This window comes from Sinocyclocheilus rhinocerous, unplaced genomic scaffold, assembly GCF_001515625.1.
Source record: "Sinocyclocheilus rhinocerous isolate Xijiao unplaced genomic scaffold, SAMN03320098_v1.1 scaffold555, whole genome shotgun sequence".
In the NCBI taxonomy this organism is placed as follows: domain Eukaryota; kingdom Metazoa; phylum Chordata; class Actinopteri; order Cypriniformes; family Cyprinidae; genus Sinocyclocheilus; species Sinocyclocheilus rhinocerous.
Window position 1 is genome coordinate 747908 of NW_015629527.1, and position 17212 is coordinate 765119.

The 17212-nt window shown below is 29.4% G+C and overlaps 1 protein-coding gene across 1 annotated transcript in view; it reads right to left on the reverse strand.

Annotated features, from left to right (window-relative positions):
* Positions 1–17212, reverse strand: part of LOC107739187 (wiskott-Aldrich syndrome protein family member 1-like) — a 42809-nt gene that overhangs the window by 11524 nt on the left and 14073 nt on the right. Inside the window, exons 3-4 of the mRNA XM_016551213.1 lie at positions 16541–16694; positions 10524–10641 (exon numbers count right to left, since the gene is read on the reverse strand). Coding sequence (XP_016406699.1) covers positions 10524–10641; positions 16541–16694 — 272 coding nt within the window. The remainder of the gene's footprint in view (positions 1–10523; positions 10642–16540; positions 16695–17212) is intronic.

Below are 17212 nucleotides of genomic sequence, written 5' to 3' on the forward strand. Positions count from 1 at the left end.
TTTTTTTTTCTGCTTTCTTTCTTTTAAATCTGAAATTTGATTCAGCTATTTGTTCATAAAGTAATTGTAACAACAGTGATGACTGATATCAGTGTTGGTGAACGGCTGTATATTGGTGCATCAGATGAGTTTGTGAAACGACTGTGATTGAAGCGGCAGACACATATTTGACACGACAGAACGATGTGAACAAAAGATCCGATGCACACAGCTCATCAACACATGCACACGCTTCTCAACATTACAAACACACTGACATTATATGACATTATGAATATAAAATCATGTTAATAAAATGTCCCCATCTGTGTGATTCTTTTGAACCCCATTGACTTTGATTGTACTCTAAATATCTGTTTTATGTTCCACAGAACAAAGAAAGAAAGTCATATGGGTTTGGAACGACATGAAGGTGAGTAAACAATGTTGATTTTGGGGTGAACTGTCCCTTTAAGGTGATACAGGCGTTCTCTCAATGTTCTGAGTGCAACGTTAAAAGGCTGTGAAACACCTGACCATTAATGCTTTATTTTTTCTTTTCTTTTCTTTTCTAAATGTATAAATATTTATCAATTTGATTATACTTAAATTTAAGGCTGTTTTTAAGTTGTTGTTTTTATTATGATTATTATTAATACAAATATTAAACTAAATAAGACACATTACAGTAATAATATTTCATATGTTTAATATTTTTATTAATAATAATCATAATAAAACAACTTGCATAACTACTGTAATATTTCACTGTAAAATATTAATATTTAAGAAAAATATAATAATAATAGTTTTATTTTACAGTGCAACTATGAAATTACAGTACTAATATTTGTCTGTCTTAAATTCTTTATTTTCAAACGTTAAACCAACAAAATTTTATTTTGATGAAAAACCACAGAGTGCAACGTTAAAAGGCTGTGAAACACCTGACCATTAATGTTTTATTTTTTCTTTTATTTTTTTTTATTTTCTTTTCTAAATGTATAAATATTTATCAATGTGATTATACTTAAATTTAAGGCTGTTTTTAAGTTGTTGTTTTTATTATGATTATTATTAATACAAATATTAAACTAAATAAGACACATTACAGTAATAATATTTCATATGTTTAATATTTTTATTAATAATAATCATAATAAAACAACTTGCATAACTACTGTAATATTTCACTGTAAAATATTAATATTTAAGAAAAATATAATAATAATAGTTTTATTTTACAGTGCAACTATGAAATTACAGTACTAATATTTGTCTGTCTTAAATTCTTTATTTTCAAACGTTAAACCAACAAAATTTTATTTTGATGAAAAACCACAGGAAACCCTAGCTGTAAAACACCTGACCATTAATATTTATTTGATTTTATTATTTTTATATTCATAAATTTGATTATACTTACAAATTTAAGGCAGCTTTAAGTTGTTTTATTATGATTATTATTAATAAAAATAGTAAACAAACCAAGAAACATTACAGTAGTAATATTTCTTATTATGATAAATTTCTTTAGTAATAATAGTCATATCTCTACTGTAAAAATGAATATTTAAGAACAATTTAATTTTAAGTTGTTTTATTATAATTATTATTAATAAAAATATAAAAAATAACACATTACAGTAGCAATATTTCTTATTAATAATTAATTAATAATAATTACATTACTACTGTGGAAAAACATACTATGCAAATATTTAAGAAAAAAAATAATGAAATAATGTTTCACTCCTAAATGCAGGTTAAAGTGACTCTGAAAACACCGCTCACGTGTAAATGAACATAGTGCTGCGTTTCTCTCTGAAACACACAGTGCATATATTTATTTAACTAAATCGCAGCCTTTGCCATTTGATAATCGCACTAAGCTGTATTGCGTTTTTGGTTTTATTTTGAGTGATCATGTCCGTGTAGTCGACTCTCTCCTGACAGGCAGCAGTTTGCATATCAATGCATCTATTATTGTCCTTGCACTCAGTTCTGAGTGTGTTAAAGATGGCATCGCCATGGTAACGGAGTGGGAAACTGGCATCATCACTGGTACTGGATGCCACAAACCAGTCGACGGCTGCTGTCTGTTAGACACTTCATGGTGCATTTCATGTATTTGTCTCAGATGTTTCTCCTAAAATTCCTTGGGAGAAATAGTGCCTTATTGTCATATAGCTTTACAATTATTAGCTTGAAAGAAATCAGTGAGAACTGTTTGAGTTCATACCGAGATCTCTGACTTTTCATTTTTGTCTTTGGTATCTTCAGCAAATCTGAGCTCAGTTTGAGGCATAGTTGAGATCTCTTCTGAAACTCTAGAGGAGACTCGTATGAGATTACTGGGCTCTTTTTCTCAGACTTCAGTAAAAGACTCAGTTTGCTCTCTATTTAATTTCATTACTGATTAGGAGAAGCAATTGAGATGTTAAAGAGATCTTCTGTGTGATTTTTCTGTGTGAAGTTATCATGTATGGAAGCTTGTGTCCATTACAGAATAAAAAAGTAATTACGACTTATCTCTTTTAACTCAGAATTGCAAGATTTAAACTCAAACTCAGAATTACAAGAAAAAAATTAGAATTGCGATATATAGTTACAATTGTGAAATATAACAAATTCAGAATTGTGAAAATTAAACTCAGACTCAAAATTACAAGAAAAAATTTAAAATTGCGAGATATAAACGTTGAATTGCGAGATATAAACTCAAACTCAGAATTACAAGAACAAATCATAGAATTGCAAGATATAAACGTAGAATTGTGAGATTTAAACTCAAACTCAGAATTACAAGAACAAATAGAATTGTGAGATGTAAATGTGGAATTGCAGGATATAAACTCAAATTTAGAATTGCGAGATATAAACTCAAACTCAGAATTACAAGAAAAAATTATAATTGCAAGATATAAATTTAGAATGGCCAGTTATAAACTCAAACTCAGAAGTACAAGGGGGAAAAAATAGAATTTGGGAAATCTAAACATAGAATTGCGAGATATAAACTCAGAATTGCGGGGTTTAAACAGACTCAGAATTACAAGAAAAAATTTCGAATTGCGAGATATAAACTCAAACTCAGAATTACAAGAAAAAATTATAATTGCAAGATATAAATTTAGAATGGCCAGTTATAAACTCAAACTCAGAATTGTGAGATAAAAACTTAGAATTGCGAGATTTAAACAAACTCAGAATTGAGAGATATAAACTCAAACTCAAAATTACAAGAAAAAAATTAACGAGATATAAACTTAGAATTGCAAGATTTAAACTTATAATTATGAGAAAAAACTGCAGAATTTTGAGGTTATATTTCACAATTCTGTTTATATTTTGCAATTCTGACTTTTTTTCACAGAGAAACCAGAAGTCCAACTTGTGAGATAAAAGTCGCATTTACCTTTTTTAATTGTTTTATTCTGTGGTGGAATTGGGATTTTATAATAATTCCGTACATCTGATGCGTTTAAATGAAAGTGAGCTCAGTGTTGTGTTTGGTGTCGTCTGTGTTTGTATCATGGCTTTCAAAGCCGCACACCACGATCTCTGCGGGAGACCAACTCCTGCTGCTCTGAGCTCTTCACCAGCAACCAGAGCAATATGAACATCAAACACACACACACACACACACACACACTCACACGCTCTCTCTCTCTCTCACACACACACACACACACACACACTCTCTCTTACACACACACACACACACACACGCTCTCTCTCTCACTCACACACACACACACACACACACACACACACTCACACAGCTCCTAAGGGAGAGACACAGAGGGCATCTGAAGTGAAGTTATTTCAGGAAAACCTGTGTATGTTCAGTCTGACTCAGATGTCAGTGCTAGTTAAATTTTGAGTTTAGGAAGCGACTCAGAAACTGCAGTTTGACAACTAGTACAGTAAAGTACTGCGTATAGAGCCAGTTTCATTTGTACCCTGGTACTGAATGATTACAAAATGCATGATATGACGTAGAATTGCGAGATTTAAACTCAAACTCAGAATTACAAGAAAAAAATCATAGAATTGCATGATGTAAATGTAGAATTGCGAGATATAAACTCAAATTTAGAAGTACGAGATTTAAACTCAAACCAAAGCCCTTTAAAGGAAAGTCTGTTCACTCAGCGGCCATATTAACAACGCCTCCGGGCAGCTCAAACAAGACCAAGTCCTATCTAAATGAATGGGGGAATCCTGAAATCTCAAAAACTGCTTGCTGAGCTCGCAATTAAATAACATATTTCAAATCAGCAACATCTGAAATGAGCTGCCCCATGAATGTTGTTTCTTATGCTCAAATAGCGTTTAATAAGCTTATTTTTTCAGGCTAGACCAGCCAATGCGCAGTCATAATGCGCTTAAGACTGCGCATGCGAATTTACTGGTCTAGCCTCAGGTTTCTATGGGAACCGGAGCTTCTAACAGCCACTGCAGTGATGCAATGACTGATCAGTGATTGGCTCTTTCAATTTAGGAGGTGGGACTATTCCGCCATATTGCGCTTTGCAGTTTCTCCCATTCATAAGTATAGGAGTGAACCGTCTTTGTATTTCTATAGTCTTTGCTCAAACTCAGAGTTACAAGAAAAAATTAGAATTGCGAGATTTAAACTCAATCTCAAAATTACAAGAAAAAACACAGAATTGCGAGATATAAACAAACTCAGAATTGCGAGATTTAAACTTAAATCTCAAAATTACAAGAAAAAAACAGAATTGCGAGATATAAACAAACTCAGAATTGCAAGATTTAAACTCAATCTCAAAATTACAAGAAAAAACATAGAATTGCGAGATATAAACAAACTCAGAATTGCGAGATTTAAACTCAATCTCAAAATTACAAGAAAAAACATAGAATTGCGAGATATAAACAAACTCAGAATTGCGAGATTTAAACTTAAATCTCAAAATTACAAGAAAAAAACAGAATTGCGAGATATAAACAAACTCAGAATTGCAAGATTTAAACTCAATCTCAAAATTACAAGAAAAAACATAGAATTGCGAGATATAAACAAACTCAGAATTGCAAGATTTAAACTCAATCTCAAAATTACAAGAAAAAACATAGAATTGCGAGATATAAACAAACTCAGAATTGCAAGATTTAAACTCAATCTCAAAATTACAAGAAAAAACATAGAATTGCGAGATATAAACAAACTCAGAATTGCAAGATTTAAACTCAATCTCAAAATTACAAGAAAAAACATAGAATTGCGAGATATAAACAAACTCAGAATTGCGAGATTTAAACTCAGTCTCAAAATTGCAAGAAAAAACATAGAATTGCGAGATATAAACAAACTCAGAATTGCGAGATTTAAACTCAGTCTCAAAATTGCAAGAAAAAACATAGAATTGCGAGATATAAACAAACTCAGAATTGCAAGATATAAACGCAAACTCAGAATTACAAGAAAAAACTGTAGAATTGCGAGATATAAACGTAGAATTGCAAGATTTAAACTTAAACTTTTTTATAAAGAATATAAAAAAGAGAGAAATTTTTTTTTTTTCATTGAATACATTTTTTGGGTTACACTTTATTTTAAGGTGTCCTTGTTACAGTGTAATTATACATTTAAGTACTAAAATATAATATAATCAGATTAAAACATTTATATTTACTAAATTTACATACATATTTTAACCTGTTTAACTGTATACATTTTTCCAGTGTCCAGTAATTTAATTTATTTTTATACAAAATTCAATTGAGATAAAATAATAACATATTCTTTTAGTATTTTATAATAGTGTGTGAGTGTGTATATAACACATTAAGGGTCTCAGTCAGTGCTGTTTTAGTATATTTATATACTGTTATAGTATTTATTCATATTTTAAATTTGCTTTTATTTTTTATATTTTTTAGTTTTCATTTTAAATTTAGTTTAAGATTTAGTAATCTTGTTATGTGCTTTTGTTATTTTTATATTTTTTTTCTGTTTATTTCTGCTTTAATTTATTTTTAATTCAGTTTTAGTAATTGTAGCACTTATTTTTTTATTTTATTTTAAGTTTTAGTAATCTTGTTATGTGCTTTTGTTATTTTTATAATTTTTTTCTGTTTATTTCCGCTTTAATTTATTTTGATTTCAATTTTAGTAATTGTAGTACTTATTTTATTTGATTTATTTTTAAACAAATCATCTGAATGAACCAATTCACTGCGATGCATGAAGCCAGTGTTTTTTTAAAAGAGAGAGATATTTTTTATCACTGTTTGCTGCTCATCAGACTGAGTTTAATGATTGTCTCAATACAGCGAGTTATTTACATTAGACAAATGAGCTTGTTAGTGAAACAGCTGTTCTGTTTTGAAACCAGCTGATCTACAGTCACACTACTGTAATGTATAGTTATGTTGGGTTTGTAGCGTCACCAGTGTTGGGGAAAGTTACTTTTAAAAGTAATGCATTACAATGTTGCATTACTCCCTAAAAAAGTAACTAATTATGTTACCTAGTTACTTTTTATGGAAAGTAATGCGTTACGTTACTTTTGAGTTACTTTTTAAATCTGGGCAGGGCTTGCTTGTTTGTTTTTAATATAAAAAAGTTCTTATTTTACAAATGTAAAAGCCCTTTTCACAACAGAAGTGAAATGAATACGCCTCAGGCTGAAGGAAATGTAAATTCAAGAAAAAACTGTAGAATTGCGAGATATAAACGTAGAATTGCAAGATTTAAACTTAAACTTTTTTATAAAGAATATAAAAAAGAGAGAAATTTTTTTTTTTTCATTGAATACATTTTTTGGGTTACACTTTATTTTAAGGTGTCCTTGTTACAGTGTAATTATACATTTAAGTACTAAAATATAATATAATCAGATTAAAACATTTATATTTACTAAATTTACATACATATTTTAACCTGTTTAACTGTATACATTTTTCCAGTGTCCAGTAATTTAATTTATTTTTATACAAAATTCAATTGAGATAAAATAATAACATATTCTTTTAGTATTTTATAATAGTGTGTGAGTGTGTATATAACACATTAAGGGTCTCAGTCAGTGCTGTTTTAGTATATTTATATACTGTTATAGTATTTATTCATATTTTAAATTTGCTTTTATTTTTTATATTTTTTAGTTTTCATTTTAAATTTAGTTTAAGATTTAGTAATCTTGTTATGTGCTTTTGTTATTTTTATATTTTTTTTCTGTTTATTTCTGCTTTAATTTATTTTTAATTCAGTTTTAGTAATTGTAGCACTTATTTTTTTATTTTATTTTAAGTTTTAGTAATCTTGTTATGTGCTTTTGTTATTTTTATAATTTTTTTCTGTTTATTTCCGCTTTAATTTATTTTGATTTCAATTTTAGTAATTGTAGTACTTATTTTATTTGATTTATTTTTAAACAAATCATCTGAATGAACCAATTCACTGCGATGCATGAAACCAGTGTTTTTTTAAAAGAGAGAGATATTTTTTATCACTGTTTGCTGCTCATCAGACTGAGTTTAATGATTGTCTCAATACAGCGAGTTATTTACATTAGACAAATGAGCTTGTTAGTGAAACAGCTGTTCTGTTTTGAAACCAGCTGATCTACAGTCACACTACTGTAATGTATAGTTATGTTGGGTTTGTAGCGTCACCAGTGTTGGGGAAAGTTACTTTTAAAAGTAATGCATTACAATGTTGCATTACTCCCTAAAAAAGTAACTAATTATGTTACCTAGTTACTTTTTATGGAAAGTAATGCGTTACGTTACTTTTGAGTTACTTTTTAAATCTGGGCAGGGCTTGCTTGTTTGTTTTTAATATAAAAAAGTTCTTATTTTACAAATGTAAAAGCCCTTTTCACAACAGAAGTGAAATGAATACGCCTCAGGCTGAAGGAAATGTAAATTCACGCCTGTACAGTAGAAGGTGCAGCTCAAACAAATTGCATGAAGAATATGACGCAGGAGAAGAAAGTTCAACACTATTCAGCAATAACAAAAATGAAACAAATGTGTTATTTTTGCTTATTAGTATGGTTGAATTAGATCATCAAAGGTCAGTAGCAAAGACATTGGTTAATAAAATGGGATTAAATACATAAATTATATTTGTCTTATTTAACATATTTAATTATTGCAGGTTTATATAATATTCTGAGTTTGCATTTGACTGTTTTTATTCATTTTGAGGAATACTGAATCTGTTTTTGTGCAGTGAGAAGAGTAAATGTTCATATTTAGTCTAGAACTATCACAGCGCACACAACGCCTCGGCACTTACTCCCCATTTTTCTCAACATGGCAACACGAGAGCTGTCAGTCAAGACATGGGAAACAAAGTAACTAGTGTTACTTATTTGAAAAAGTAACTCAGATATTTCCTTCTAAATTAAAAAGTAATGCGTTACTTTACTAGTTACTTGAAAAAAGTAATCTGATTACGTAACTTGCGTTATTTGTAATGAGTTACCCCCAACACTGAGCATCACTAGTTTTGGTTAGTTGTGTCTGAGAGAGACTGAGAGCCGCTGGAGCAGTTTTCCACACATCAATCACTCCTAATGTAATCAAGTCGCGTCTAATCGAATGCAGCCGATCCCACTTCCACTGCATTTACACACTTAATATGAATGAATGACGGGAAGCAGCTCAGTGCTCCACATCACAGCTAATCACATTCTGTGTGTCTGTATGTGAACACAATCACTGCAAACACTCTTTCTGCTTCATAAAGCCTCTGGAAAAGAGTTTATATTCTACATACTTTACATACAGTTTATATTCATGACGATTTCATATATATATAATTATCTTCTCCAGTAATATTTTTCAAATAAAATAGTTTTGAAATAAATATCAATTACATCATGTTTTATGTATTTTATAATATTTTTTTCATAATTTCCTTTTTTTTTTTAAATAAATAAATTACAATATTTTTTCATGATGATAATTGGATACCACTCATTGACTTAAACATGCAACATAGTTGTATTTTTTCCCTTTATTTTACTTTTTGCATGAAACATTTTTCAGTGTCCGTGTTGTTTTTTTTAAAATGATTTTCTAATTGCAGATCACACTTTTATGTCATTTCAGAACAAATACATATATATATATATATACAGTGGGTACGGAAAGTATTCAGACCCCCTTAAATTTTTCACTCTTTGTTATATTGCAGCCATTTGCTAAAATCATTTAAGTTAATTTTTTTTCCTCATTAATCAGTTTTTCTTTTTTAATAAATCTGCAAAAATGTCAACAATTCTGTGTTTTTCTGTCAATATGGGGTGCTGTGTGTACATTAATGAGGAAAAAAAATTAACTTAAATGATTTTAGCAAATGGCTGCAATATAACAAAGAGTGAAAAATTTAAGGGGGTCTGAATACTTTCCGTACCCACTGTGTATATATATATATACACATATCATGTAAATTATAAATTATTATTACATATCATGTATCATATATATGTATATACTGTATATAGCCAAAAGGCAGAAAAATGTTGACATTTATTTTCTTTATTTATAATATTTTATTATAATTACATAATATAATATCATAATTATATAATGATTTTAAATATTTGTAATTAAATTAAACAAATTTTAAAATAATTACATAATATTTTACAAAATTTTCCTAGATTATTTTTCTCATAATCTCCCGAAATGTGTTATACTTTTTTTTTAGATTAATTGTATTAATTAATATTTCAAAATATTAATGAATATATAAGACTATTAATTAACTAATATTCCAACCGATCCATAATCATAGACTGCCATTTGACATCAAGATTTTGATGATTTAAATGTCCATGTTGTTGTGATATTGCTAGTAATTATCAGATGCATTTATGAAAGTCCTTTTAACATAAAATCATGCATTTACAAAGTCAAAGAGTTTTATTTTGTTAAACAACCTTTTAATAAAAGCGTCTGATAATTGCCAACCACTGAGCTGCTGATCATATTAACACAGAAATAAAAATTTTGACATTTTAACTGATTTATATCAGTTGTAATGTGAATATTTAATAAGATTGTGCCTAACTTGCATATTTTAAATTGTTAAAGTAGCAACGCAAAGGAAATGTAGATGTTATGTATATTTTAAAATGGTTTTATTAAATACAAGTAGATATTGACCTGTAATATCACAATGTACAAGCAGTTTTACCGCAGTAACGTCAGAGAAGAGACGAGAGAATCTGCCATCATGCGTTAAAATACAATCTGCCTCTAATTAGCCTGTGATTAGCCCGCTGTGTGTGTGTGTGTGTTGGTCTGTAATCTAAACACAGTCAGAAAACACCTCATGTCAAGAGAAACAGCTCATTCAAACTCACACACAATGACAGCAAACGACAGAGCAGCCAAAACGGAGTGAAAAATGACTGAACGTAACCATAAAGTATGCTATTATGTATGTTATAAGTATGAGATTTTAGTGCTTGACCCCCTCGGATGCCACACCCATTCCGGCCTCATTTGCATATAAGCCACACCCATCTGTTGTGTAGCCCCACCCCTCTCACCTTCTGTTTCCGCCTCTCTTTCCTCTTGTCTTCTGTGTCCTGCAGCATCTTCTCTCTCCACAGATCGAAGAAGTACGACGGGTTGGTGTAGAACTTCAGCCCTTCCTTCCCATCATCCCTAGAGACAGACGCAGATCAGGTGTGTTCAGTGATGCCGTACTACACACCGTTCGTCAATGAGAGTAGTATGCAGTATGTGTAGTGTACACAGAGTTATCTGCATGCATGAATACTACATTCGCAGAAATGTGCGGCACAGAGAACAGCAATGGAGTGCTGAATCCCATAATGCAATGCACTTGGCTTGTAATATCAGATCATTTTAAATATCTCCTCTTTGACTTAGTTGATTGGACTGTCAAAATGCATGCGATTTTTATACTAAATTTAATTGAAATAAAAATAATGACATAATGTGCTTTAATATTATTAATATTTTATATAATAATATACATGTATATTTCATGATGATAATTGGACTGTCAAAATGCATGTCATTTTATACAAAATTTTATTGAAATAAATAAATAATAAATAATTACATAATATTTTATATATTGTATATTATTATTTGTATTTTAAATAATAATATACATTTATTTTATATTATAATATTTTTCATGATGATCATTTGACTGTAAAATGTGTCATTTTTTACGAAATTTAATTGAAATAAAAAATAATTACATACTATTTAATAGATGTTATATTATTTGTATTGTGAATAATAATATACATACAGTATTTTTTTAATATATTTTAGATAAAAATATTTTTTTATTTGACAAAATGTGTCATTTTATACAAAATTTTATTGAACTAAAAATAATTACACAATATTTCATATATTTGATAATATTATTTGTATCTTATATAATAATATACATATGTTTTTATATATTTTATATTATATTTTTATGATGATAATTGGACTGTCAAAACATCATTTTGTACAAAATTTTACTGAAAAAAAAATTTTTTTCAGTAAAATTTTGTACAAAATGATGTTTTGACAGTCCAATTATCATCATAAAAATATAATATAAAATATATAAAATTATGATGATAATTGGACTGTCAAAACATCATTTTGTACAAAATTTTACTGAAAAAAAAAAAAAATTTTATATATATATAATATTTATAAATAATATAAAAAAATATAAATAATATTATCATTCAGGATGATAACTGGATGACACTGAATTAAACATGCAACATAGTTGTATTTTTCCCCTTTATTTTACTTTTTTTTTTACTTTTTAAAATTTTTTGGTGTCAGTGTTGGTTTTGTTTAAATTATTTTCTAATAATAAAAAAAAAAACTTTTCAAAGCAAATATTCTTTTTTTTTTTTAAAGGGTTAAAAGAATGTAGTTTTTTTCTGACTGGGATATATTTTGAATATTGCCAAAAGGCTGAAAAATAAGAGATCATAACAATTTTAAATATTAATTCATATATTGTTTTTCAGCTACATTGCACAGCCCTAGTTAGCAGTAGATGTATTCCAAGCCGTCATTAATCATAGACGCTCATTTGACGTGTGGATTTAGAGGCTGAGCTGAGCACTGATATCACACCTCCTCTGCTCCTCGCACGTCTCTCTCAAGATCTTCTCCTTTAGCACACGTATCATCACATCACACACTCGTTTTCTCCTTTCATTTAAGCTTGCTGGTCAAAATGCCAAATACAGTATAGAGCAAGGACAGAAGAACAATACAGAACGAATGAAGCAATTATCAGCTCCAGACTCTCCTGACAGGCCAATCAATGCTGGAAATGACACATTCACAGTTTCATCGCACAGATGAAGAAAAACGTGTGAATTTGAGCTGCCGCGGTTGTTTTACAGTCTAGCAGTCAATAACTTACAGTTAATCAAGGATGCATTAAACTAATCAAAAGTGACAGTTTTAATGTTACAAATGCTGTTCTTTTGAACTTTTGAACATTCTATTCATCTGTGAATCCTGAAAAATCAAATGTATCACAGTTTCCACAAAAATATTGTGCAGCACAACTGTGTTCAACATTGATAATAATCAGAAATGTTTCTTGAGCAGCAAATCAGCATATTAGAGTGATTTCTGAAGATCATGTGACACTGAAGACTGGAGTAATGATGCTGAAAATACAGCTGCGCATCACAGAAATAAATTACAGTTTAACAGATATTCACATAAAAAACAGCTGTTTTACATTTAAATAATATTTCACAATTTTTACTGTATTTTTGATCAAATAAATGCAGCTTTGATGCGCAGAAGAGACTTCTTCTGAGGATTGCACAAAACTACTGTTGAGGAAAATGAGCGATTTAACATGTCTTTTGTACCATTTTTAGCAGGAGTGGAAGACAATGGTTTTACAGGAGGACAGGAAACATCTGTCCTGATGTCTAATAAAATAACCTCTGGTGCCGGCGTCTTCATGAAGTAATGAGGGAACGTGTGAAGAGAGAGAGAGCTCATGCATAAATGCTCACGCTCTCAAAATAAATGTTCCAGCCTCCAGTAACGAGCATTAATTCCAGAAACACTCGCTCGGTGTGAAAACAGCAGCAGAAACACATGAAAACTGCATAAACGAGAGCACAGACGGAGACAATATCGCTCTATCATTGCATAGTTCATGAAGTATCAACTAAAAGTCCTCAGGAGAAATAAAAACACACACCAATGAGTCACTAACACTAAAAATACAGAGCAAAAATATGAGCTCAGATCATCAGAGTTGAAAAATGTTTGAGTTCACTGAAAAAAACAACAACATTTTATTGCGGAGTATTTTTGTCTGGTTTTCCGGTACAAATATCCAAACATTCTTAAATCAAGATACATTTACTTGAGAAGCAAAATGACAAACAATATTAAGTCTTGTTTTCTGAAAAATGCATCAGAATTAAGTGTATGCTTTAAACACGAAGAAAATGGGGTCAGAAAAATAAACTTAATTCCAAGGGAAAACACGATTATTGACAGATATTTTGCCTTTTTTCAAGCAAAAACTCACTTAATTTTTTTTCATAAATTATTCAGAAACAAGATATATGTCATTTTGCATTTCAAGTTAATGTATTTTGATTTAAAAATTTAAAACTGCAAAACAGGACAAAAATTGAGTGAAAACTAAATTTGTATTAGCATTTAGGCTGATTCAGTGATGTTAAATAATATTTTTGACTTGAATAAAACTAGTTAATTTAGATGTTTAAGTTGCAATTTATTTCAGTGTATAAGAAACACCTGCAAGAAACATCTGAGAGATATTCGATATCCATTTAATTTACTGGAGGTGCAAAATGACAAAATTATATTACATCTTGTTTTCTGAAAATCATATCAAAATTAAATGAGTTTTGCTTAAAAAAGAATTTTAAAAAAATCCATCAGTGGAGTAAAAAGATTATTTTTCTGACCCCACTGATAGATTTTTTTTGTCTATTTCTAAGTTTAAAAAACTCACTTAATTTTGATACATTTTTCAGAAAATATCATGTAATATTTTATGCAGTTTGCTTCTTCAGTAGATGTATCTTGATTCAAGAATATTTAGATATTTATACTGGAAAAGAAGACAAAAATGCATTTTTTTTGCTGACTTTTTTCATTGCATACTTTGGTATCTTGACAAATTATTATCTTGGTATGTTGGTCTAAATTCATGCATTCAGGTTGATTCATTGATGTTAAATAATATTTTTGACTTGAATAAAATGCAATTGTTATTTAAACAGTTACATGAAGAGTTAAATGTATGGAAGCATATGGGTAGCAAAATTCATTTTGAAATGTAATATGCAAAATGACAATGCATTTCTTTATTTAAATTGACATTTTCCCATACGTATGTGCAACATTTAGCGCAAAATGAAAATGAAAATTCAATTATATAATTTACATTTACAATTTTCTACACTAGTTTTAATATGTAAATTAAAAACATATTTTAATGCTTTATAAGTTGCAAAATTAAAAAGAAATTGTATTACACAAATTGATTAGATGTTTAAAATGTCCAAGCAAAAACTGTAGCAAAATTATAATTTAAATGCCATTTTTCCTAAATGCATTTAGACTTAAAGGTAGGACACTTGGGATTGCATTGTCATTGTAGCAAAATGACAAACAATATTAAGTCTTGTTTTCTGAAAAATGCATCAGAATTAAGTGTATGCTTTAAACACGAAGAAAATGGGGTCAGAAAAATAAACTTAATTCCAAGGGAAAACACGATTATTGACAGATATTTTGCCTTTTTTCAAGCAAAAACTCACTTAATTTTTTTTCATAAATTATTCAGAAACAAGATATATGTCATTTTGCATTTCAAGTTAATGTATTTTGATTTAAAAATTTAAAACTGCAAAACAGGACAAAAATTGAGTGAAAACTAAATTTGTATTAGCATTTAGGCTGATTCAGTGATGTTAAATAATATTTTTGACTTGAATAAAACTAGTTAATTTAGATGTTTAAGTTGCAATTTATTTCAGTGTATAAGAAACACCTGCAAGAAACATCTGAGAGATATTCGATATCCATTTAATTTACTGGAGGTGCAAAATGACAAAATTATATTACATCTTGTTTTCTGAAAATCATATCAAAATTAAATGAGTTTTGCTTAAAAAAGAATTTTAAAAAAATCCATCAGTGGAGTAAAAAGATTATTTTTCTGACCCCACTGATAGATTTTTTTTGTCTATTTCTAAGTTTAAAAAACTCACTTAATTTTGATACATTTTTCAGAAAATATCATGTAATATTTTATGCAGTTTGCTTCTTCAGTAGATGTATCTTGATTCAAGAATATTTAGATATTTATACTGGAAAAGAAGACAAAAATGCATTTTTTTTGCTGACTTTTTTCATTGCATACTTTGGTATCTTGACAAATTATTATCTTGGTATGTTGGTCTAAATTCATGCATTCAGGTTGATTCATTGATGTTAAATAATATTTTTGACTTGAATAAAATGCAATTGTTATTTAAACAGTTACATGAAGAGTTAAATGTATGGAAGCATATGGGTAGCAAAATTCATTTTGAAATGTAATATGCAAAATGACAATGCATTTCTTTATTTAAATTGACATTTTCCCATACGTATGTGCAACATTTAGCGCAAAATGAAAATGAAAATTCAATTATATAATTTACATTTACAATTTTCTACACTAGTTTTAATATGTAAATTAAAAACATATTTTAATGCTTTATAAGTTGCAAAATTAAAAAGAAATTGTATTACACAAATTGATTAGATGTTTAAAATGTCCAAGCAAAAACTGTAGCAAAATTATAATTTAAATGCCATTTTTCCTAAATGCATTTAGACTTAAAGGTAGGACACTTGGGATTGCATTGTCATTGTGATACCGCGTGATAATTGTAGCAAAATGCAGTGTGAATTGGACAATAGGTCATGTTAAAATATGTTTTTAATTTACATATTAAAAAGTAGGAAATGGCAAATCTAAATTATATAATTGAATTTTCATTTTGCACTAAATGTTGCACATATGTATGGGAATATGTACAGTGGGTACGGAAAGTATTCAGACCCCCTTAAATTTTTCACTCTTTGTTTACATTGTATAGGTCAAAATTATGCCAAAAATAATTTGGCTATTAAGTAAAGATCATGTTCCATGAAGATATTTTGTAAGTTTCCTACTGTAAATATATCAAAACTTAATTTTTGATTAGTAATATGCATTGCTAAGAACTTCATTTGGACAACTTTAAAGATGATTTTCTCAATATTTAGATTTTTTTGCACCCTCAGATTCCAGATTTTCAAATAGTTGTATGTCCTATCCTAACAAACCATCAATGGAAAGATTATTTATTCAGCTTTCAGATGATGCATAAATCTCAATTTCGGAAAAACGGACCCTTATGACTGGTTTTGTGGTCCAGGGTTACATTTTAGTAATACTGAGGTCAGATGTAAACGTCTCCGGTGTGATGATCTGTCGGGTCTGATGTGTGAATGTGGTTCTGACCTGTAGGGTGTGAGGATGTTCAGCGGCGGAGGTTGTTCGCACAGCTCGTATGTCTCCTGCATGGGGATGGGAAGAGACTGACGCTCAAACAGCTGCTGGTCCTGGATGGTGGAGCTGCGGAAGGCCTTCCTCATGGTGATGTCCTGAAGAGACACTGAGACACAAACACACAGCATTCGCTGACTGACATCTGCCTTTCTACAGGTGAGGCTTTACATTTTCTTGAAACACTTACCAGACTGACACATGTACATACCGTGTCTGTAACAACACTTACAATGTACAAAAAAGAAAATGAAACAAACAAACACTAGGGGCTCATTTTACATGAAAAGTGTGATAGTACAAACCAACATTAGATTAATACGGTATGTACTTTGGAAGTTAGATTTAATAATCCATTGCAAAACAATAACAACCACAGCTGTAAGGGGTTAATATAATGCACATTAAAATATATTTTAATACCTAATCAAGAATTTTGATCCTCCTCTATTATATTGTTCCTTACATTCAATAAATAATCAAAAAGGACTCCAGATTTTCTTAATTTAGCTTCTTTACCCTTAACTCTTTCCCCGCCAGCATTTTTGAAAAAAGTTGCCAGCCACCTCCAGCGATTTTGATGATTTTCACTAAAATTTGAGCGCCTCCAGAATATTTTGCTGTATG